The sequence below is a fragment of the Garra rufa genome, chromosome 15 (assembly GCF_049309525.1).
Source record: "Garra rufa chromosome 15, GarRuf1.0, whole genome shotgun sequence".
In the NCBI taxonomy this organism is placed as follows: Eukaryota; Metazoa; Chordata; class Actinopteri; order Cypriniformes; family Cyprinidae; genus Garra; species Garra rufa.
The window spans coordinates 31,824,805-31,849,162 of NC_133375.1; the positions used below are offsets into that span (position 1 = coordinate 31,824,805).

General features: G+C 35.4%; 1 protein-coding gene across 1 annotated transcript in view; it reads left to right on the forward strand.

Annotated features, from left to right (window-relative positions):
• agbl4 (AGBL carboxypeptidase 4) overlaps positions 1 to 24,358 on the forward strand; it is a 486,475-nt gene that overhangs the window by 431,170 nt on the left and 30,947 nt on the right. The window contains exons 10-11 of the mRNA XM_073818790.1: positions 16,346 to 16,498; positions 23,130 to 23,292. Of these exons, the coding sequence (XP_073674891.1) occupies positions 16,346 to 16,498; positions 23,130 to 23,292 (316 nt within the window). The remainder of the gene's footprint in view (positions 1 to 16,345; positions 16,499 to 23,129; positions 23,293 to 24,358) is intronic.

Here is a 24,358-nt window from a genome sequence, read left to right on the forward strand (position 1 = left end):
GAAAAGAAAAGAGAAGAAAAGAAAAGAAAAGAAAAGAAAACTAAATAAAAGAAAAGAAAGAGGCAGCTAGTTTAGACAGATGTGTAAGATGCTGGTTTTATGAGGAGAGAGTGTATGTAGGCAGTAGAGGGGGACTCTGGGGAGAGGTAAAGATTTCATAGCTCTCTCCGGATCCCTCACTTTGTGTCCTTGTTTCATTCCCTCCTGTCCTTTTAAAGAGATTTAGTGGGGTTTGGGAAATCATAGTGCCCCTTTCTTTCTTTTTTTGTGTAGTTGTTGCTAATAACAAGCTCACAATAAGTTTGAGCAGTTGCCAGTTTAAGCACATGAAGTCAGAAGTTCACCTATCACTTAGAGGGGTCGCCCAGGGAACATAACCAGGAAAATGTTATTTCCCTCGTATGTAATTAGTCATTAAGCTGATGCTTTTATCCAAAGCGACTTGCAGTACACTTATTACAGAAACAATCCACCTGGAGTTTAGTTGCTCAAGGCAGTGTACTGCAAATCCTGACAGCCCTCCATTAACCACAAGCAGTGACGTCACACATGAGCATTAAAATTAACACAGTGTTAATATTTTGGGCTACAGTAATGCCTTTAGCTTGCTTTGTAACAGTGTAGATTTAAATGTTGAACCAAGCAGTAAATGCAGTACAAGAATGCTGCATTCTTAAATCTTTTGCAACATATATATATACAGTGGGGAAAATGCTTTGCAACATACATATATAGTGGGGAAAATAATTATTTGATCCCCTGCTGATTTTGTACATTTGCCCACTGACAAAGAAATGGTCAATCTATAATTTTAATAGTATGTTAATTTGAACAGTGAGAGACAGAATAACAACAACAACAACAGCAACAACAACAAAAAAACAGAAAAACACATTTCAAAAAAGTTATGAATTGATTTGCATTTTAATGAGTGAAATAAGTATTTGATCCCCTATCAATCAGCAAGATTTCTGGCTTCCAGGTGTCTTTTATACAGGTATCAAGATGAGATTAGGAGCACTCTCTTTAAAAGGGAGTGCTTCAATCTCAGTTTATTATCTATATAAAAGACACCTATCCACAGAAGCAATCAATCAATCATATTTCAAACTGAAATATGTCAGACATTTCTTGTAGTTGGCCACCAGGTTTGCACATATCTCAGGAGGGATTTTGTCCCACTCCTCTTTGCAGATCCTCTCCAAGTCATTAAGGTTTCAAGGCTGACGTTTGGCAACTCGAACCTTCATCTACCTCCACAGATTTTTTATGGGATTAAGGTCTGGAGACTGGCTAGACCACTCCAGGTCCTTAATGTGCCTCTTCTTGAGCCACTCCTTTGTTGCTTTGACTGTGGGTTTTGGGTCATTGCCATGCTGTAATACCCATCCACGACCCATTTTCAATGTTTCTCACCCAAGATTTGGCGGTACATGGCCCCGTCCATCATCCCTTTGATGCAGTTGTCCTGTCCCCTTAGCAGACAAACACCCCAAAGCATAATGTTTCCACCTCAATGTTTGATGGTGGGGATGGTGTTCATGGGGTCATAGGCAGCATTTCTCCTCCTCCAAACACAGCGAGTTGAGTTGATGCCAAAGAGCTTGATTTTGGTCTCATCTGACCACAACACTTTCACCCAGTTGTCCTCTGAATCATTCAGATGTTCATTCACAATGCCTGCTGTCCACTGGCACATTCCACCAATATGCTGCACTTTGGTGTTAAATCACTTTTTAAAGCATTAGAGGGGTAACTCTAGGTAACTCTCCTTTTTTTGTTGAGAGAAATGTTATATGTTTGATAAACTATTATATTACAAAATTAAATTACAATGAAAAGTAATTCGTTTTAGGTTTGTAATTAAGTAGTTTTAAGTCATTAGATGCTCAGATATCTGTATCTTAAAAAGAAAGAAAATATATAACACTATTTGATTTTTTTTAAGGTGAATTATTATGCCCTTTTATTTACAAGATATAAAAAAAAATAAGTCTCTGATATCTCCGGAGTGTGTATACCTGACATCGTCACAAATGGGCGGAATTTCTTCCTACAGTGACGTAAACATAGGGAGAAATCTGGAATCGCGTGTTCAGAGAGACTTTTTATGATTTATTGGGATTCTAAAAAAAAAATGAGTGGGTGGATTTTTACCATTATAAGCTGGTTGTTTTCACACACTGCGGCCAAACAACTGTGTTTAAACACCTTGTAAAGGTTATTTTTGCATAATAGTTCCCCTTTAACTGTTTCTGTTTCATCTATTATTTTATTGTACTTTATTTTATGCAATGTTATGCAATGCGATTTTTTTCCTCTGAAGGCAAAGCTGCATTTTCAAGTTTCCAGTCTTCTGCTTCACCTATTTTATTTTATTTAATGCTTTTTTTTTGCAGTTTTATTTCATACAATTCTATGCAAATTAATGCATTTTTTTCCCTGTGATGGCACAGCTGCATTTTCAAGTTTCCAGTCTTGAGTTTCACCTATTTTATTTTATGCAATTTTATAAAATTTATTTTGTGGAATTTTATGCAATACATTTCTTTTTCCTGTGATGACAAAGCTGCATTTATTTTATGCTTTTTTTTCCCTGTGATGCCAAAGCTGCTAGTTTCCACCTATTTTATTTTATGCAATTTTAGGCTATTTGATTTTATGCAATTTTATTTTATGCAATACAAATCTTTTTCCTGTGATGGCAAAGCTGCATTTTCAAGTTTTTTTATTTATTTTTTATTAAATTTTATTTTATTGTATGCAATTTTATTTTATTTTAATTTATGGAATTTTATTTTATTTCATGAAATTTTATGCAGTTATATGCAATGCAATTTTTTCCTGTGATTCCGGCTTTATTTTATTTTATTTTATTTTATTTAGTTTTTTTTTGGTTTTTTTATGCTATGCTATGCTATGCTATGCTATGCTATGCTTTCGCTGTGATGGCAGTTTTCACCTATTTTATTTTATGCATTTTTATTTTATTTTATGCAGTGCAATGCAGTGCAATTTTTTTCCTGTGATGGCAAAGCTGTATTTTCAGTTTTTTTTTTTTTTTTTTTTTAATTTTTAATTAAATTTTATTTAATTTTATTCAATGCGATACAAATCTTTTTCCTGTGATGGCAAAGCTGCAGTTTTGAAAATGTTATTTTATTTTATTTTATTTTATTTTACAGCTGCATTTTCAGGTTTCCAGGCTTCAGTTTCACCTAGAATATCAGCACAATTTAATTTCATTATTTAAAATTGTAGGTTTATATATTGTTTTTACTTTTTTTCTAATATTTTCGTCAATTTGTTGTTCGACTACAATAGCAAAATCACACAAATTGAGGTTGTTATCTGTATTTGCATATGGCTAACAGGGTTGAAAAAATAATTTTTTCAAGGTTAAGCACCTGAATTTTTTTTTTTTTTTTTTAAGAAAATGCATCCTTCCACACAGAAACAGTCTCAGCTACACACAAACACTGTAGCACATATATTAATTAGTCTGCAAGGCTGCAACTAGTTCAACAGCAGGCAGAGTTCAGTGCCAAGTCAACACACCAGCTCCCGGTTCTCCCAGTATGCTAACATGGACCATGCTAAGCTAACGCATGCTAATCTACAACACTCACCTTTTAATTGCACAAACCTTACCACTAGCTTTACTGAGCCAAATATGTTTAAACCTGTGCTGGCAAAAAGAGCACTTTACACCAATTATACAGCACTGCTCAAATGATACCAGTTACTAATATAAAGTTTATTGCATTTCTACAACAACTGATATTGGCAATGACTTTGTTTTTGCTTTGAGGATACAGCTATTTCGGTCCTAATTATTTAGTTTATTAATGCTAAGTGATTTCATTGCCTTTTTTCAGTGGTGTCATTGAAGTTTTTTGGTTTGTGCCAAAAACAAGCCCATATTTAGGTACATTTTGAACACCTCATTGATGTGATTTTGCGTTCAATCCATCTCTTTGAGCACTAAAGTCACCTGAGTGGTTTTTAAACCGAAACAATTCGCCATATTACACTCTCCAGTGAGCAGGTGAGAAAATGACTCAAAGTTAGTGATGCAGGTGTATATAATCTGTCCATGAGCACCAAGTGTTTGTTTAGGAAAAATGAAAGAGAAAGAGAGAGCGAGAGGGGGGGAAGAATAAGGAAACAAATGGACCTATCTCCCGCGTAAAACGCTGCTTTTCCAGCCCATTTATCATGGAGAGAGAGGGATTCTTTTTGATTGGCTGATTACCTCGATCATTCATCATGGCCCAGATATCCCCACCAATCTGACAACAGCATTTTGGATAATTTGTTAAAGATGACAAAAGGGCCGGTATTGCCATGGTTCATTTCTGACCTTTTTAATATTAGAAAATTAATTTTCCGTCTGAAACAAATGTATTAGATCCTGTCAGACTGGCCAGATGAATATTGCACCTTGAAACCCCCCTCCCCCTTCCCTGTGTGGTTGCTGCTCTTTTTTTATGTCGGTGTGTATGAGTCGTTGTGTGCGATTCTGATAGTGGCAGAAAGCAGTCTTGCGAGAGAACGAGAGAGAAAGAAAGACAGCGAAAGAGAGAGTTGAGACGTCCTCTGGTGTCAGACGCACCTTTCTAAGCGATCGCCGAGATTTACGGGCAATTTACGTCCATCATCACTTCCTGTCCTTCGTCCTTCCATCATCTCACATTCAGTGAATCTCTGAAGTATCTGGACTTGTCTTTTTCTCTCTTTCTTTCTGTCTATCTCTCATTTTTAAGCATAATTTTTTATAAGAGAATCAGAAACACTGTTGTTTGGACGGAAATGCTTGGTATGGACTTTTAAGCTTTTTATTTGACTATTAAGTTCACAATCGCTTCCTCATGTACAGTACCTTTTAATGTTACATTTTAAACATTTTAATGTTTTTAAAGATTTTAAAGTCTCTTCTGCTCACCAAGCCTGCATTTATTTGTTCCAAAGTACAACAAAAACAGTCAAAATTATTATATTTCATTTATAATATTTCACAGTAATACTGCTTTTGCTATATTTTGGATCAAATAAATGCAGGCTTGGTGAGCAGTAGAGAATTCTTAAAAAAAAACATTAAAAACCTTACTGTTCAAAAACTTTTGACTGGTAGTGTAAATAAAAATTATTGTGAGTGAATATTATTCTGTATCATCAGTATTTACTCTCCATTCTGAATCTAATTGGCAATAATGTCTGCTTGGTCAAAACTATGGTTCCTCTGACTGGAAAAATCACAAACATTTTAGCCACTTCTAAACAAGTATGAAAAAATACACTACAGTTCAAATATCATTTAATTTATCAAAAATACATTTAAAACTATAGTTTTTGAGTAGTATTATGAGGAAATATATAGACATCTAAAAGTGCAAACTCAGAGTGAGGGTTTAAACTTTTATTTTGAAAGTTTGCATAGGTTTATAAATGATTTATTTTACAAATCAGACGAAATGGCGTACATTGCGTTCCTAGATGAACGTTGTAATAAACCCAAACTCACAACAACACGCAGAGATGGAGTTTGAGATGATCCACACATATAAATGATGACAGTTCCTGTGGAACAGCGTACTGTGAATACACAATTATGCTTAATTATGATTTTTAAATGGGTTTAATAAATAATGCAGGCTTGGAAAACAGTCTAACAATGAGTTTCATGGATTCTCGTCCATAAAATGCGACACTTTTGATATTTTGCCGGTTAGTCGACGTAGGCAAAATGAAATCGAGGTTTTTAAAAAATCGAATAGTCGATTTGAATCAACAAATTGTGACAGCCTTATACTAAACAACAACAGAGTGTCTTTAAAAATGCTCTTTTGTGTGAACTATTAACAAACCGCATATCTGAAGTCTAAACAAATACATTCTTACCTAAATTAGGGTGACCAGACGTCCCCGTTTTCCGGAAATGTCCCAATTTTACAGCACATTCAAAACAACTCGCAGATACACTGACAGCGTGACGAATCACTGAAATATCACAGCCGTTCAGAAGTGCTCCCAATGAAATGGACAAGTTTATAATCTAATTCATAAATATTAAACCTTTTTAACATTGTTAAATCTGCACACTGAGTGACTGATACCACCTGGAAGACACTTATGGTTTCGTATTAAGTTTGGAGTTTTAATGTAGCCTATGTTTGCTTGTATGTATTTTTAAGATCTGAGGTAAATTATCTATTGTTGCTTTTCGGTATGGCTATAAATGTCCCCCAGTATGATATTCAAACTCACATTAGACACTTTTAACATTGAATAAAGCGCATAATTAGTAGCCTATCTGAGATTATAGTTGTCATAGTTTGTATGTTGTTCCAGCCGCAACGTCGCAGAAATAGAAACTTAAGAAATAGAAAAAATATAAATTTCACTCGTTGTCTTCGCAGCTAGTTAGGACAAAAACTTAAAGGTCCCATATTGTCAAAATCGAAATTTCCTGGCTTTTTTCATGATAACTGAGGTCTAGGGGCTATGTAACTACCATATGAGTTTCAAAGCAGTCAATCCACAGTAAACTGCACACAGCCTGCTTAAAGTAGCTGTTCATTTTCACGAGCCACTGTGACTTCCGTAAAGATGTGACGTCCGATCTACTCAGTCACTGCCTTCAGTCACCACCCCGAGCACCAACCACTGTCCCACCCTCCTTTTGTCAAACCCAGACAATATCGTGTCCATAACATTGCTAAGCAACAACAACACGAAAACAATTCGAGAAAACCCTGTTCAGTCTATAGATGTCGAAACTACATCATTGCACAGGCTTCAGAACAACGTGAATATAAGAGACCAGTGGCAGTCAACTTCAGCCTCTTTCACACAGCGATTCCGGTAAATACACGGATAATGTGTCCCATGATTTGTTCCGGAGTTGTTTGATTTGGTTCATTCACAGTTGTTTTCCGGAATCTGTGCGTGCTTTACACACAACCCATAAAGACATGTGACGTTTGGATGTGAGATGTAATGTGACGCGTACATTTCACTAAACTGAAACTAACCTGAACAAACTGTGCTTCAGCGCTGATAGTGCGGAGCTGGCTCTGCCCGATCGCCGCTTCATTCCACTTTGCACGTATTTTTTCGTCGTGAAGAGTCGCATGATAACGTGCATCATCACTACAACACTGCCTTTATGGTTCTGGCTTTTGTTCACACAGCGCTCATTCCCGTAATTTTCCAGAATCAGCGCGCATTGTGAAAGGGGCTTTACTAAAGCAACAGTTATGTAGCTTACTGCATTCGGTGTTTGAAAAAGAAAAAACATTAATGATCATTCTGAAATATCCTGTTGAGTATCAGCAGGCTAGGCTCTCTCTATGGCTCTGGGCTCGGTTAAAGCATACATGACCGTAGTTAACTGTGGTTGGCCTGGCTGTGCGTCACTCAGAAAACAACAGGCCAATCAGAAGAGAGGCTCATGAATATTAATTAGATGGGCCAAAATCGACCTGTTTTTGACAGAGCTCCTAAAAAAGAAGCTGTAAAAATATATTGAGATGGATTTTGGCACTTATACCGCAAATATATATTCTTAAGGACATCAACAACTAAAATAAACCCCCAGAAATGTGTACAATATGGGACCTTTAATAGAAAAGATACCTATTATCGCGTGTCGCGTGTAGTTAGGACACTGTTTTACACTCGCACAATTACATTTACAGAAAACACACTTTGTGGTCAAAATGAGCCTAAAATGCAAAATAATAAGCATAATTTCTAAAAGCATAAACAAAATTTGAAAACTATTTACTGTACTCACAGTTTTGAAAATGTTAAATACAGTTTAAAAAAAACATATTTGTTAAATAGTTTTATTTATCATATGTTCTCATATTTATTGTTTTATTTTTAATGTGTTTTTATAAAGCCTTAATTTTGTTATAATTTAGTGTTTTGATATGTGTGCAATAGTTACTATAGTACTAAAAAAACTGCGGTAAGTTCCTCAAACATCACTGTAATTATCAATTATTTATGATGTTAATATATGAAACCCACAACAATTAAAAAACAAAAGCATTTTGTCCCCGTTTTTTAATTCGTAGATAATCAGTGATATTTTGACCACTGAGCTAGGAAATGTCCCCGGTTTTCATTTCAGAAATCTGGTCACCTTAACCTAAAAATTTTTTTAAACTCCATTCCGTGACACAAAACAGTATTATTTATAAAATTATAGTGGATTTGGGCATCCACCATGACACTCGCGGTGAGAAATACTGCAAGTGGAGTAATACTGTGAAATGGTTGGAGTTCTGATATCACTAGAATATGGCATTCCTCTCAGCCAATCAGATTTGAGGACCAGAAAGAACTGCTGTGTGTATGTGTATGTCATCTTTCAAAACATTCAAAAATGTTTATTATTTTAGCTATTTTACCCATTTTACCCAGCTCTAGTTCTAAGCCACATCTGCGTTGAACTGAAGAGCTGTGTACCATCTCTAATGAAGGAAGGAGGATGGAAACTGTTGCACTATGGAACGCTGCCATTTTCCACCCTGGCAAACATCTGAAAAGCAAGATATAATCTGAACTCTGTCTGATGAGCTGTCTTTTCAAAGATCATGCACACAGACGCCTTCCATCTTTCCTTTCGTGCTTTCGCTTTGCATGTAATTGTGTGTTTTGACCTCAATCAGAATATTTTCCACATCACAACTGTATTTCAAGTCTCGCATTATCAAAACCCGCTCCGACTCTTTCTTTTCCGCTCGTCTGTGGAGGATGGACAAACTTCTGAGCGAGCAGAATCTGTTGCGTCCTCTCTTCATAGGTATTGCTGATGCTAAGTGCTTTGTGGTTAAATGCATCAGCTTCTAATCCTGCTTAAATCAGCACCATTTCTTAATTCATACAGATAAGCAGAGCATTTATGGGCCTTAACAGCCCAGACTAATTACTATTCTTTAGATAAGTGCTCGTCCGACTAAATTCTTTTGACCTTCCGTTTCTACTCAAAGGAGCAGATAGATGTTTGCCTGCTGTCCTCACACGCAAAAAGTGTGATGGGCATTGACTTCCTTCTTTTTTTTTATATATGTACTTGAATATTCAACACGTCAACACTCAAATTATGCTCTATTTTCATATTCCTAATTTCTTAATTGCCCTTAATTGCTTAATTACAAATTCAAATGAACAAATCTGGAGGTCAGAGACGCATGCTAATTGAACAATCAATCAGCGTTAAGCTAGCGGAGTATTGTCCACCTTTGATTGACAGCACATTAAGAGTGTGTGATTGGCTGTCTGTTTGTTGACATTGAGGGCTGTAGATGGTGACTGTACTTTTCTGTCATAAACGTCCTTGGTATTGCATAAGGAAAATCAAGTCAGAATTTCGAGACGGATGTAATTTTCACCTTTAAAATGATATTTTAATACCACAGGAACAGATCGGTCATTTTTACTATGCACTGTGTTTTCATGTCCCCATCAAATGTCTCTATAAAGAGGTAATACAGAGATCACAGCTTTTGAAAATGGAAATCATATTTATTTTATTTAAATAATAATATTAGAATGACATGATTATAAAGGTAAATTATTCAATGATTTTATTTATTTATTATATAGATGTATATGATTTTACATGTAGATTATATTTAAATATTATTATAAAATTTTATATACACTAAATATTAAGTATTAAATTGTTAAAAAAAGGCAAGTGATTGCAGATATTTTAGTATTATTTATATGCTATTATAGTAGTTATTAATATTTTGAATTTGCTTGTATGTACATGTTAAAGGGATAGTATAGGATAGTAAAATAGTTTTTTAATCATAAAAAAATCATTTTGTCATTTTGACTCACCCTCAAGTATTTGAATGAAATTTTACATTTAAAATCTATTTAAGTTTTTGTGATTTTGTTGTTTTTGCCTCTTTTATATATATTTCTATATATTTTCATCTAATATATATATTTTTTTCAATTACAAAAGTAATTTTAAACTAGTTAATTTTATTTTTTTATTTTAAAATAACAATATAAGAATTACGTGATCATCAAGGTGAATTATACAATTATTTTATTTATTTATTTAGTTGTACATAATATAGAAGTGTATAATATTAGATGTATATAATATTTAGTGTATATAATTTCATAATAACATTATAAGTTTTGGGGATTTTGTTATGTTTTTGCCTTTTTATTATATTTCTGTATTTTCTTTTTATCTAATATTTATATTTTATTTCAATTACCAAAATAATTTTAAACTTGTTAATTTTATTTTTAATAACAATATTAAAATTACATAATCATCAAAGTGAATTTTACAATGATTATGTTTATTTATATATTTATTTAGATGTGTATTTAATATATCAAAAGTATATAATAGTAATTTGCATGAAATTTCAGTTTTTTACATTTAAAATCTGTTGAAGTTTTTGTGATTTTTGTTGTTTTTGCCTTTTTTATATATATTTTCTATATAGCTTTAAATTTTTTATCTAATATTTATAATATTTTTGTAAATTACCAAAGTAATTTTAAACTAGTTCATTTTATTTTTAATAACAATATTAGACTTACGTGATCATAAAGGTGAATTATATATATATATATATATATATATATATATATATATATATATATATATATATATATATATATATATATAATTTCATAATAATATTATAAGTTTTGGTGATTTGTTTATGTTTTTTCCCTTTTTCTATATTTATTTTATTATATATTTACTTTTCATCTAATATTTATATTTTATTTCAGTTACCAAAATAATTTTAAACTTTTAACATTTAATTTTAATAACAATATCAGAATTATGTAATTAGCAAGATCAATTTTACAATGATTATATTTATTTATATATTTATTTAGATGTTTATAATATAAAAGTATGTAATATTAGATGTATATAATATTTAATGTGTATATTTCATAATAATATTTAAATATAAAGTATTTAATTATTTAAATACAAGTTGCATATCCCTAAGTTCTTTTCACTTCTAAATATATATATATATATATATATATATAGCAACTTGTATAAATATTTATACATATTTATATTTATACATATTTATATATCTCTATATAGCTTTTAAGTTTTCATTCATTTTTAATTCATTTTCATTTTTTTTTTCAAAATTAAAGCTATATAGAGATATATAAATATGTATTTATATACCTCTATATAGCTTTAATTTTTTCATTTAATATTTATATTTTATTTCAATTACCAAAATAATTTTAAACTAGTTCATTTTGTTTTAATAACAATATTAGAATTGCGTGATCATCAGGTGAATTATACAATGATTTTATTTTATTATTTATTTATTTATTTAGATGTATGTAAATATATAATATTTAAATATAAAGTATTTATCTATTTTGTCATATCTATAAGTTCTGAAATATATATATGAAGAGTTAATTTGCAAAAACAGATTTAACAATTTTCAAAAACTAAATATTATATACATCTAATATTATACACTTCTATATTTTGTACATCTAAATAAATAAATAAATAAAATCATTGTATAATTCACCTTGACCGTAATTCTAATATTGTTATTGAAAATGAAATGAAATAGTTTAAAATTACTTTGATAATTAAAATATATATATATGTAAACATTAGATTAAAAATTATATCTATATAGAAATGTATGTATGTATATATGAAAAGTTAGCTTGCAAAAACAGATTTAACAATTTTCAAAAATCAAATCTCAATCAAACTGCAGTGGTATTATTTTGATTAAGTAAATAATAACTAATAACTAAAACAATACAGCTAATGTGACACAATAAAACAATAAAAACATGATAACATAAAAAACATTTTATTTTTACATTTTACAATTTTTGACTCTTTTTTGACAAAAAAAAAAAAAAAATATATATATATATATATATAACTGTATGTCATTTATATATTAATATATATTATATAATATATAATTTATATATTATAATATATATATATATATATATATATATATATATATTTTTTTTTTATAAAAGTACTTTATCCGAGGAATGGCCCAGGTATTAAAGTCCTCCTTTTTTCATTTCACTTTTCATTTCTTTGTCTTTCACGAGCTCAGCACCATGACAGAAGGCACCTGGTCCCAGATCAGTGTTGAAAGGTTACTTCTAACCCGAAGGTAGAGAACAGCTCTTGCACAGTGGAGCAGCGGCCATTTCATTTCCACTCTTAATTATGTTGTTAACGGTGCAAAATGAGCCAAAGGACCTTACTGCAGGAACACAACGCTTCATGCATACAGTGCCATTACACAGCGTGTGATCTTAAGCATCTCTTTGAGCAAGAGAAAAGGTCATAAACGTGTGTGAACGTGCATATATGTGAGCAAAGTCAGCGGCCCCACCCCGACTTTGTAATGCACGCCGAGTATGTGGGCGATTAGACAGTTACCCGCCTCTGTTGCACAATGGGAACCCCTTGAAGGAGCTGATGGAGCTACCTTAACAGTGACCAGTGCCTCTCTCTCTCTCGTTTTCTCTCCTCCCCCTCTCTTTTTTTTTTGTCTGTGTGTTGTTTCTCCCTCTTCCTTGCGGGCTCCATCCATCAGACTGGCATGCGTGCAGCCGCCCCACTCTCAGCCACCATATTTCACCGCCTGCCATCAGAGGCCTGACAGCCCTGCGCTCACTAGGAAATTGCTTTGGCTGTGAGCGGAATTTCAAGCACCGGGTGCTGCCCGATTTCTCCCCCCTCTCTCTCTCTCTCTCTCTCTCTCTCCTTCACTCTAGGTCTTTGACTCCTGATGTTTCTCTTTCTCTCTCGCTCTCTCTTTCTTACTTCTGCTTTACCTCCCTCTCCCGACGACCCGCGGGATTCAAGGTGCGCTTCGGAATGCGTAATGAAGAAAGAAAAGGTTCGGCGTAGATGGAGAGAGCGCAGGAGGGGGTCAAAGGGTAGAGGAGTGGGCCCTATTATGCCTGCATCAGATGCTTACAATGTACACAACGGATCGAGACAGATAGGCAGCCTCAAACAAAATGGCCATTACTTTGTTGCCATATAGATACGCGTAGCAGGATGCTCCTTTTGATGCCTTGTCACCGAAGCGCTGTGACTCACTCTTTCTCTCTCACCCACACACAATAACACACACACTCACGGAGACGAGGCATCAAACGGCAGCCCTCCGCGTGGCGACACCTCGTTCTGCTCGACAGCGTGATCCTCTCTCGACACAAAACCACACACAAGTGTCTCTCTCATCATCTTGCCAAGCACAAGCTTAATGATGTGGCAGCCATGATGGAGCAGCGGTTTCCTGCACTGCAGTGCTGTTAGACTGTAACTGAGACAACACAGAGCCAAAATGGCGTGTGGGAGGCTTGAGAGGGGGCGAATCTGAAGGATTGTCCACTGTTTGAGCACTCTAAAAGCTTTTTTGAGGAAGTAAACACTTTTCACATATTGTCTGTTTTCGCATAGTTTATAGACGTTTTCGCTCTTGTTTGTTAAGATGTTTCTTTATGGTGACACTTTGCCATTTGTTTCTGAATTGAATTTCTGCTCGGTAGGTTTTTTTGCTGACAAATATTATTGTATGTGCTTCCCGGTCCATATTAATCATTTATTCTGCATTAAATGCCTGAAATCCAGGCCTGCGGTTGAGGTAGTGAGGCGTGCCTGCTTCGCTTGCTGACTCAGGAACATGAATTAATCCCTCTAAACTATGGCAGTTGTGACAGCTGTTCTATAAAACACCCAGGAGTGTTGTTGCTCTTTCACAGGAATGTGATGAATAATGCTGCGCTTATTTTTGCACTCTGAGCAGTGGTGATGTGAAACCACAGCATAGTTTGATAGTTTAATATTTAAGATGTTTGCTTGCTCTGTTTTTCTGCGGACAGTCAATCTCTTGCTGTCTGTGTTAACCGCTTAAATGAACATTTTGTCATCATTTGCTCACCCTCATGTCATTCCAAACTTGTATGACTTTCTTCCTTTCATGGAGCACAAAATGGATTTGTTTTGAAGAATATTCTTGTATCCAATTATGAAATTATATTACGGTTATATAATTTAACGTTTTTGAAAAAAGTGTCTTATGCTTAGCATGTCTGAATTTATTTGAGCAAAAATACAGTAAAAGTAATAATTTTGTAAAAAAAAAAAAAAAATTAAAGTGTAGTACAATTTAAAGTGCCCCTTTAAATTGATCCTTGATTTTGTACGTTTACTCACTGACAAAGAAATGGTCAGTCTATAATTTTTATGGTAGGTTTATTTGAACAGTGAGAGACAGAATAACAACAAAAAATCAAGAAAAAACACTTTCCAAAAGAAGTTATTAATTGATTTTTGCATTTGCATAACAAAACATGACTTAGTACTTGGTGGCAAAACCCTTGTTGGCAATCACAGAGGTCAGAAGTTTCTTGTAGTTGGCCACCAGGTTTGCACACATCTCAGGAGGGATTTTGTCCCACTCCTCTGTGCAGATCCTCTCCAAGTCATTACGGATTCGAGGCTGATGTTTGGCAACTCAAACCTTCAGCTCCCTCCAACGATTTTCTATGGGGTTGAGGTCTGGAGACTGGCTAGACCACTCCAGGACTCAAATGTGCTTCTTCTTGAGCCACTCCTTTGTTGCCTTGGCTGTGTGTTTTGGGTCATTGTCATGTTGGAATACCCATCCACGACCCATTTTCAATGGTTCTCACCTAAGCTTTGACGACATGGCCCCGTCCATCATCCCTTTGATGCAGTTGTCCTGTCCCCTTAGCAGAAAAACACCCCAAAGCATGTTTCCACCTCCATGTTTGACGGTGGGGATGGTGTTCTTGGGGTCATAGGCAGCATTCCTCTTCCAAACGAGGCAAGTTGAGTTGATGCCAAATAACTCGATTTTGGTCTCATCTGACCACAAAACTTTCACCCAGTTCTCCTCTGAATCATTCAGATGTAGGATTTCAGTCCTTCATGGCGTAGTGTGTTACCAGTTGTTTTCTTGGTGACTATGGTCCCAGCTGCTTTAAGATCATTGACAAGATCCTCCTGTGTAGTTCTGGGCTGATTCCTCATTGTTCTCATGATCATTAAAACTCTATGAGGTGAGGTCTTGCATGGAGCCCCAGACCAAGGAAGACTGACAGTTATTCTGTGTTTCTTCCTTTTGCGAATAACCGCACCAACTGTTGTCAACTTCTCACCACGCTGCTTGCCGATGGGCTTGTAGCCCATTCCAGCCTTGTGTAGGTCTATAATCTTGTCCCTGACATCCTTGGACAGCTCTTTGGTCTTGGCCATGGTGGAGAGTTTGGAATCTGATTGATTGATTGATTGCTTCTGTGAATAGGTGTCTTTTATACAGGTAACAAGCTGAGATTAGGAGCACTCCCTTTAAGAGAGTGTTCCTAATCTCAGCTTGATACCTGTATAAAAGACACCTGGGAGCCAGAAATCTTGCTGATTGATAGGTGATCAAATACTTATTTCACTAATTAAAATGCAAATCAATTTATAACTTTTTTAAGAATGCGTTTTTATGGATTTTTTTTTTATTATTCTTTCTCTCACTGTTAAAACAAACCTACCATTAAACTTATAGACTGATCATTTCTTTGTTAGTGGGAAAATGTACAAAATCAGCAGGATATAAAATAATTATTTTTCCCACTGTACATTGTACATTAAAATAATTTTAACCACTTATTGTTCACCTCATCATCTTCGCCAATGACAAACAAAACAAACTTGCTTTCACAGTGCAGAGCAGCGTCTTCTCGACATGATGTAAATACACTAACTAGCGGAAGTGTTTATGGGCAGGTCAGAGTGTTCATATTTCACGGGCAGGCAGGGATTGTGCTAATGTGTTATCTAATGAAGTATATTAGTAACAGAAAGAAGATTCGAAAATATGATTACTCGCTAAGGCAGTTCAGAGTCACCTCTTTCCTTTGAGAGACAATATCTTTTTTTATCATGCACTTCTTTGTTTAACAACTTGCCTGTTTTTTTTTTTTTCTTTTTTTTTTTCAAAAAACCCATATGACCTGCTCTGTAAAAATGCTAATTTCTTAGAAAAACCTTTTTCTCTCCAAACATTTGAGCTATTATATATATATTATGCATATGAATATTATGAATGTACATTTGAACAATCCTTAAAAGATTAATTTGCCATCTTTTTTATAGATTGTTTCCCTTTTTTTGATAATGTGGTGATTTATTTCAAATATTGTTCACACTATGTGCTCTGCCTGTTCATCTTTCCACTTGTCTGTCTGATCTCTCTCAATCATTGTCTCTTCATCTGATTTACAGAAAGTGAGTTTGGAGTTCTACATTGACGTGCACGCCCACTCCACCATGATGAATGGCTTCATGTATGGTAACGTCTTTGAGGAAGAAGAAAGAGGGCAGAGACAGGCCGTCTTTCCTCGACTCCTGTGCCAAAATGCACCTGACTTCTCTCTCGTAAGTCTCATGGGTATTACTATGGTACCTTTCAGTGCTCTTTAGTTTGACACAAAACACAAAAAAGACCCTCAAAATGATGTAAGGTTGCTTATTTGTTGGTCTATTTTAGTTATATTTACTTCTATTAAATTTTTTTGACTTTTTATATATACAGTCAAGCCCGAAATTATTCATACTCCTGGCAAATTCTGACTTAAAGTTACTTTTTTCAACCAGCAAGTTTTTTGTTTTTTGGACTGGAAATGACACAGGCTTCTCCTAAAAGATAATACGACGATGTATGAGAGGAATCATTGTGGAAAAATATATTTCTCAGCTTTTATTTACATTTAAACAAAAAGTGGCATGTCCAAAATTATTCATACCCTTTGCAAACTGTCACAGTCTATGGAAAAATCCAAAGTTCTATACCATTCTAAATAATCCAAGCTGTTCTAAAGCATCCTAATTACCCTGATTCATTGCGAACAGCTGTTTTAATCAACTCAACAGGTGAAAAACAGAAGCTCTCTGCTGTTGGTTTGTGGACAGTCATGGCTAAGACAAAGGAGCTCACTGAGGACCTGCGGCTGCGCATTGTGGCTGCTCACAAGTCAGGAAAGGGCTATAAGTCCGTATCTAAATGTTTTGAAGTTCCAGTGGCTACAGTGCAAAGTATTATTAAAAAATACAAGACGTTCCGCACTGTGAAAAATCTCAGAGGACCTGATTGGAAGCCAAAAGTGACACCTGTGCTGGCCAGGAGGATAGTGAGAGAGGTAAAAAAGAATCCAAGGATCACCACCAAGGCCATCCTGATGAATCTGGGCTCTGCTGGTGGCAACATCTCAAGCCAGACAGTCCAACGGACACTGCACACTGTTGGGTTCCATGGACGCAGACCAAGGAGAACACCACTTCTCCAGATAAGGCACACAAAAGCCTGCTTGGCCTTTGCAAATGTTCATCTGGACAAAGAAGAAGACTTCTGGTCTATTCTGCTTTATGGTCAGATGAAACAAAAATTGAATTGTTTGGCCAGCTGGAGTTCATCGCTAAAGATGAATGGGCAAAAATACCAGGGGAGACATGCAAAAAGCTGGTCAGCAATTATATGAAGCATTTGATTGCTGTAATAGCCAATAAAGGCTTTTCTATTAATTATTGAGAAGGGTATGAATAATTTTGGCAATGCCACTTTTTGTTCAAATGTAAATAAAAGATGAGTAATATTTTTTCCACAATGATGCCTCCTGTACATTGTCTTATTACCTTCTGGGAGATGTCTGTGTCATTTTTATAAAAACAAAAACCTTTTGCTGGTTGAATAAAAGTAACTTTATATCAGAATTTGCCAGGGGTATGATTAATTTCAGGCTTGACTGTATGTTCCCTGCATAAACACCTTGGCTTAAAGGAATAGGTTACTCAAAAATGTCATATGATAAATTATGTCATAATTTACTCACCTTTAGTTTGTTTCAAACCTATATGACTTTCTTTCATTTTGCAAAATGTTGTTTTGAACCCCAACATTCTTTAAAATATTTTGTGTTGACATTTTTTATTTTTGGTTGAACCATCTCATTATTGTGTTGGAGCATATGCACTAACTACTAGGCAATTTCTGAAAAATACAGTGTGGAATATCTCATAAATTGTTCATATGTTACTATTACATTATTCGTAACTGCATGTAGATGAAAATTGAGAATGGCAGCACAAATGTAGCGCGTGACGTTTCCAGACAACATTAAAGTTCCACTCTGTAGTTACGCTGATAGGTTCCTTCTTTTCTTCAGCAAAAGAAAATCATTGGCTGAATTTCATCTCCGTCAGCCTTTTCCCTCTCAGCTCTATACTCATTAGTAAACGGCGCATGGAAAAGCGTTATTGGTATTTTCTCCAAAAATTCAATACGCCCCATAAATTAGCAAATTTTTCGTTTCCAAGACGAAGCGCATCAACACAAGCTATTTTTCCAGGGGACGGCAAGTAACCTTTTCAATTCTGCAGAGCAAGACAATAACCAGACTCAATATTGCTGATGAGGTGTCTATATGAGAGGAGCAGAGACACTTTAACCATTTGCCACGGTGAAGCTCTTTTGGATGAGTCGGGAACCGAATGCTGATGAGGACACGCTTATATACGTCTGAGAAGATACATGAACCATCCGTGCACCCGGTGCCTTCATAACACAGAGCCGGAGAGACATTATTGCGTCTGCTCATCGGCACAGACCGAATCCTCTATATCTCAGGCCTCTTCTCATTTTTTCACTTGACAGCTATATTAATTGGTAATTTCCACACGGTTTTCAGTGTCAAAATGGGATAACATGAATCAAAAAGATTGGTTGGTCTTTATTTGCTTTGTTTGCTTACAAATTTACTTCTGGTTTATTTGTCGTCTGCATTCAGAAGGATTGTTGGGATGGATGTGTCTTCCAGCTCATTGCACCCCATCCAGTCTTTCCACATTCTTCTTTCTTGTTCTTCTATTCATCTGGGCTCCATTATAGTTTACAGAGGCTGTTTCTATCTTTGGTCTTATCATTATGATCATGGTGTTGTGATTAAAAGCAAATAGATGAATGGAAAAAGCAAAGATTGATAGTAGATTAATAGATAAACCTTTGGATGATATGTAATGAGTAGATGTAAGAATAAAAAATGTATTTCGATTAGATTAGATTTAATTTTATTGTCATTGAGCAGAGTGTATCCAAGGAAATGCAGTATGGACAGTTGAATAAATGGATTGATACAAAATGTATACATTAATATAAATGGGTAGATAATATATAAAAGAATGAACAGACTGAATAATAAATTGATTGATACATATATTGATGTTATGTGTTTGAATGGATTCATAGATAGGAAGGATATATGGAAAAAGAAAATATTGGATTGATTGTGGATAGATGGATGGATGGATGGAACCTGAAAGGATTGATTGTAGATTTATAGATACATTTTTGGATAATAGGTACTGAATAGATAGATGGAAGATGGATAGAAAGATGGATGGAAAAAGCAAAGGTTGTAGATTGATAGATACATTTTTGGATAATAGGTACTGAATAGATGTAGAATCAATGGATGGATGGATGGATGGATGGATGGATGGATGGATGGATGGAAGAAGGAAGGAAAGAAGGAAGGAAGGAAGGACGGACGGACGGATAGAAAAAGCAAAGGGTAATTGTCGATAAATGGATGGATGGATGGAAAAAGCAAAGGTTGTAGATTGATAGATACATTTTTGCATAGATGTAGAATCGATGGATGGATGGATGGAAAAAGTAAAGGTTGATTGTAGATTAAGAAATACATTTTTGGATAATAAATACTGAATAGATGTAGAATAGATAGATGTATTGATGGATAGAAAGATGGATGGATGGAAAAAGCGACGATTAGTTGTGGATAGATGGATGAATGGGTGGATGGAAAAAGAAAATATTGATTATAGTTTGATAGATACATTTTCGGATAATAGGATAGATGGGTAGATGAATAGATAGATGGATGGACAGACAGATGGATAGAAAAGGCAAAGGATGATTTTTGATAAATGGATGGATGGAAAAAGAAAAGATTGATTGTAGATTAATAGATACATTTTTTAATAAGAGGTACTGAATAGATGTGGAATAGATAGATGGGTAGATGATAGAAAGATGGATGGATGGATGGATGGATGGATGGATGGAAAAAGCAAAGTGATTGTCGATGGATGGATGGACAGATGGATGAAAAAAGCAAAGATTAATTGTGGAGAGATGAATGGATGGATGGATGTAAAAAGAAGGGATTGATTATAGATTGATCAATACATTTTTAGATAATAGGTAATGAATAGATGTATATTAGGCAGATATGGGTGGGTAGATAGACAGGTGAGTGGGTGGGTGGATGGCTGGATGAATGGAAGGCAGAGTTAGGAAGATGGGTAGATAGGCAAACAGGTAGATCGACAGGTAAGAAGATGGATGGAAATATGGGTAGATAGGAAGATGGGGTGGGTAGATAGATAGAAATATGATAGGTAAGTGGATAGATGTGTAGATAGATACACAGGTAAAATGATAAATAGGTGGATGGATGGATGGATGGATGGATGGATGGATGGATGGATGGATGGATGGATGGATAGATGGTTGATAGGTAAAAAAAATTGGAATACAGGTACATAGACAGATGGGTAGGAAATTAGAAGGATGAATGACATATGGGTAGATGAGATGGATAGAGATGTGTGTAGACAAATAGACAGACAAACAGATGGTTTAGTGAATGGATGGTGGATGGATAGAAATATGTGTAGATGGATAGATGGAAAATTGCTAAATTGATTAATAGAATGGATGGATGGACAGATGGATGTTCTAGTTTCCTGGAGGGTCGACTGTGTGTGTGTGTGTGTGTGTGTGTGTGTGTGTGTGTGTGTGTGTGTGTGTGTGTGTGTGTGTGTGTGTGTGTGCGTGCGTGCGTGCGTGTGTGTGAACTCAACACCGCACTGTATTTTGCTTACCTACAGTTTTACTCCAGTGATGGTCCCATTGTGGAGGTCCCTCTCTCCCCTCCCTGCGGCCCCTAATGCTCTGTGTCGCTCTCTTTGTCAGCATGCAGTTCCTCCAGCCTGCAACAGTGACCTTCAGCATGCAGGAAGTGTGACATTTCAGTAGCTCAGCCAGCAGAATACGGGCAGAGGACTAACCTTTACTGCCCAGTCACCCATCTAGAACTCTCTTCTCTCATTCTTACACAAAGAGCCGCTTTTCACAGCCTATGACTATTCTCTGCCTCGCCGAAAAAAATGTCAGCACATTATTTATGGTCCTCTATAAATGCTGTTTGTGTTTTGTGTGTGTTTGTGTGCCTGCACAATTTAAGGGTAAGCTCTGTCTTTGTGGATCTAATGCATCGTGTGTGTTTTGAATCTAAGCTCTCTGAAGCAGTGTTACGCATTTGTTTTGTGTGTGTGTGGTGACAAGAGGGCATAGAGGGCAGGTCTCCAGCTGGCACGTTGCCCCCTCTCTCTGCCTATTCAGCACACAACCATTCCAAAGTTCATCCGGCATATTGAGGGAGAGCTGCCTCTGGAGAGAGTCATGTCTCAACTGCGCTTAGCCACCAGCTACACGTCACACTGACACTAGATCAGTCACCTTTCTTGGGCAAAAGCAAACATTTACCAACCATTATAGCTGAGCCATGGAAAGGCGCAGAGAGTGCAGTGTAAGCAAGCACACGACTGCAGGAAAAGTGGAGAGCAGGGAAAAGTTGCCAGCATACTTAAGTACTTCTGTAACGGACAAAGTGGCATAAATTATCAGGCCAATCCAATGCGATCCATAAATAGTTTCCTAAATCCAATCAATAGCTTCTTTCTTTTGGCAGCTCTGAGCCTAGTGCATGATAAAATGGTTTGTGGGGAAATCTTTTCAGGCTGATAATTGTGCTATTTTTATTTTTTTTGTTGCAGTCACAAAAACTGCTGATGTCTTCTGAGCATATGTTTGTGGTGGTCTTACGAAATGAGGAAAAAAAAGTCCCTTCTGCAACAAATGAGACTATCACCACTATTTTTTACTTTTATTTATTAATTTAATTTCTATTTGTGTGTGTGTATAGGCAAAATAAGAAAAATGTACACATCTTCATTCTGTTCAAAAGTTTACACACCTTGTTTTTTAATGCATCATGTTTCTTTCTAAAGCATCAGTAAATATTTGAACCTTCTGTAATAGTTGCATATGAGACCCTCAGTTGTCCTCAATGTAAAAAGATGTACCTCAAAATCATACAGTCAGTGTTCGAAAGGGTTCAAATACAGAAAAATGCTGAAAAACCAAAGAATTTGTGGGACATGAAGGATTTTTCTAAAGAACAGTGGGCATAACTGTTCAGGACAAACAAGGACTTATGAACAACTATCACTAAACAAACAAAAAAAAAACAGAATCAAGTGTATGTAAACTGGGTCATTTTTATAAATTCAACTATTATTTTCTCTTGTAGATTCTGTGTATCTATATGTACTGTACTTTGTGTACTGAAGTTTAATTTAATTGTAATGTTTGGTTTATTGATTTATTTCCCTGTGTTCTTGCTATGAACATAAGCCTTTGATACTGAAATAACATTATGTATCAGTTTATACATCGCTTCAAACATAATAACTATATGCAAAAAATAGAGTAACAAGCATATTTTTGCTTTTGACTGTTCATCTATTATTTATAGTCACTGTCTTTTCAGACCATTAGTCAACAAATCCTCAGCAAAACACCGCAGGTGTCATAATCATTTGAGGTATGAAAGTGATGCCCTTTTAATTTAGAGTGCTCACTCTAAAAAACGCTCATTCACAGATCTTTTTTTTACCAAGCAATTTCAAGTTCATTTATATTCAGACAAATTCTAACATAGTGATTTCTGAGTAGGTGAGTTGTTTACACCATCCATTTTCACTAGGTTGACCCATTCATGCAACCACACCAATGTTTTTTATGGTTTACCTACTCAAAAAACACACAATCAACATTCTTGCTCCCATGTATGTCTTTTTGTTTGTCTCTATTCTCGGTTTTACTGTGATCATTCAGTTGTGTTATGTCTTTGTGCGTCCTCTCCAGTCCAGTACAACTTTTAATCGTGATCTGGTCAAGGCTGGTACCGGCCGACGGTTCCTGGGTGGTCTGTTGGATGACACATCATACTGTTACACGCTGGAGGTCTCCTTCTACAGCTACCTGACAGCAGGAAGCACGTCACCTGTGCCATACACTGAGGATGGCTGTATCCTTTCATTCCTCCTTCAGCTGATAATATAGCACTACACTAAAAGTAAATCCTACACTATTTTTATCATACCATTCCAAAGTTTGGGTAGTTGATGCATTTCAATATTCTGTTCTTTTGAGAATCCTGTGATTTGGATGTAGACACAATGCCATAGGTAATCACAGTGTGCTTATTTACAGCCATATCGCACAGCTACGAGTGTGATATAGCGGTTATACAACAGTACAGTGGCCTGAGAGTGTAAATACATAAGAAACAACAACAAAGGTGTCTTAAAAACCCTCTTTTGTGCAAAATACTTCCTTCTGGATTCACAGATTCAAATTTTAAGTTGACTGTTTAAGAAGACTTGAGTTGTTTCTATAAAAGCTTGTTGTATAATTGTATTAAAAGCTCACTGCATTATGTAGAGTATTATGAGAGAGAGATGGTGATTACCTGCACCTTCATTTTTCAGCTCAATCTCATATTTGCAATGAAACATTAGTTTGAATGTCCGCTGAGGAAAGCGATATCTTTGTTGTACTATGCTTTTATCTGTTGTGGGTGATTTCCAATAACAGTGCTGCTCAGTGCATTTGTTGGCTGCGTCTTACAAGATGTAGTTGAAAGTTTTGTAACCTCCTTGTTTACAAACCAGTTTCAGTCTCTTGTCACCCCCCACCACCACCACCACCACCACTTGCCTGAAAATCTTAAAACTACTTTCCGTGACACAAAGACAGTAGTATTTATAAAATTATACTGGATTTGGGTGTCTGCCATGACACTCACTGTAAGAAGTACCGCAAACGGGGTGATATGATTACAATCTGTGAAGCAGCTGTTGGAGTTATATTTCTCTAATATCACACTCCTATCAGCCAATCAGATTCGAGGACCAGAAAGAACTGTTGTGTATATACAGTTTGTATATATATATATATGTGACCCTGGACCACAAAACCAGTCTTAAGTCGCTGGGGTATATTTGTAGCAATAGCCAAAAATACATTGCATGGGTCAAAATTTTAGATTTTTCTTTTATGCCAAAAATCATTGAGAAATTAAGTAAAGTTCA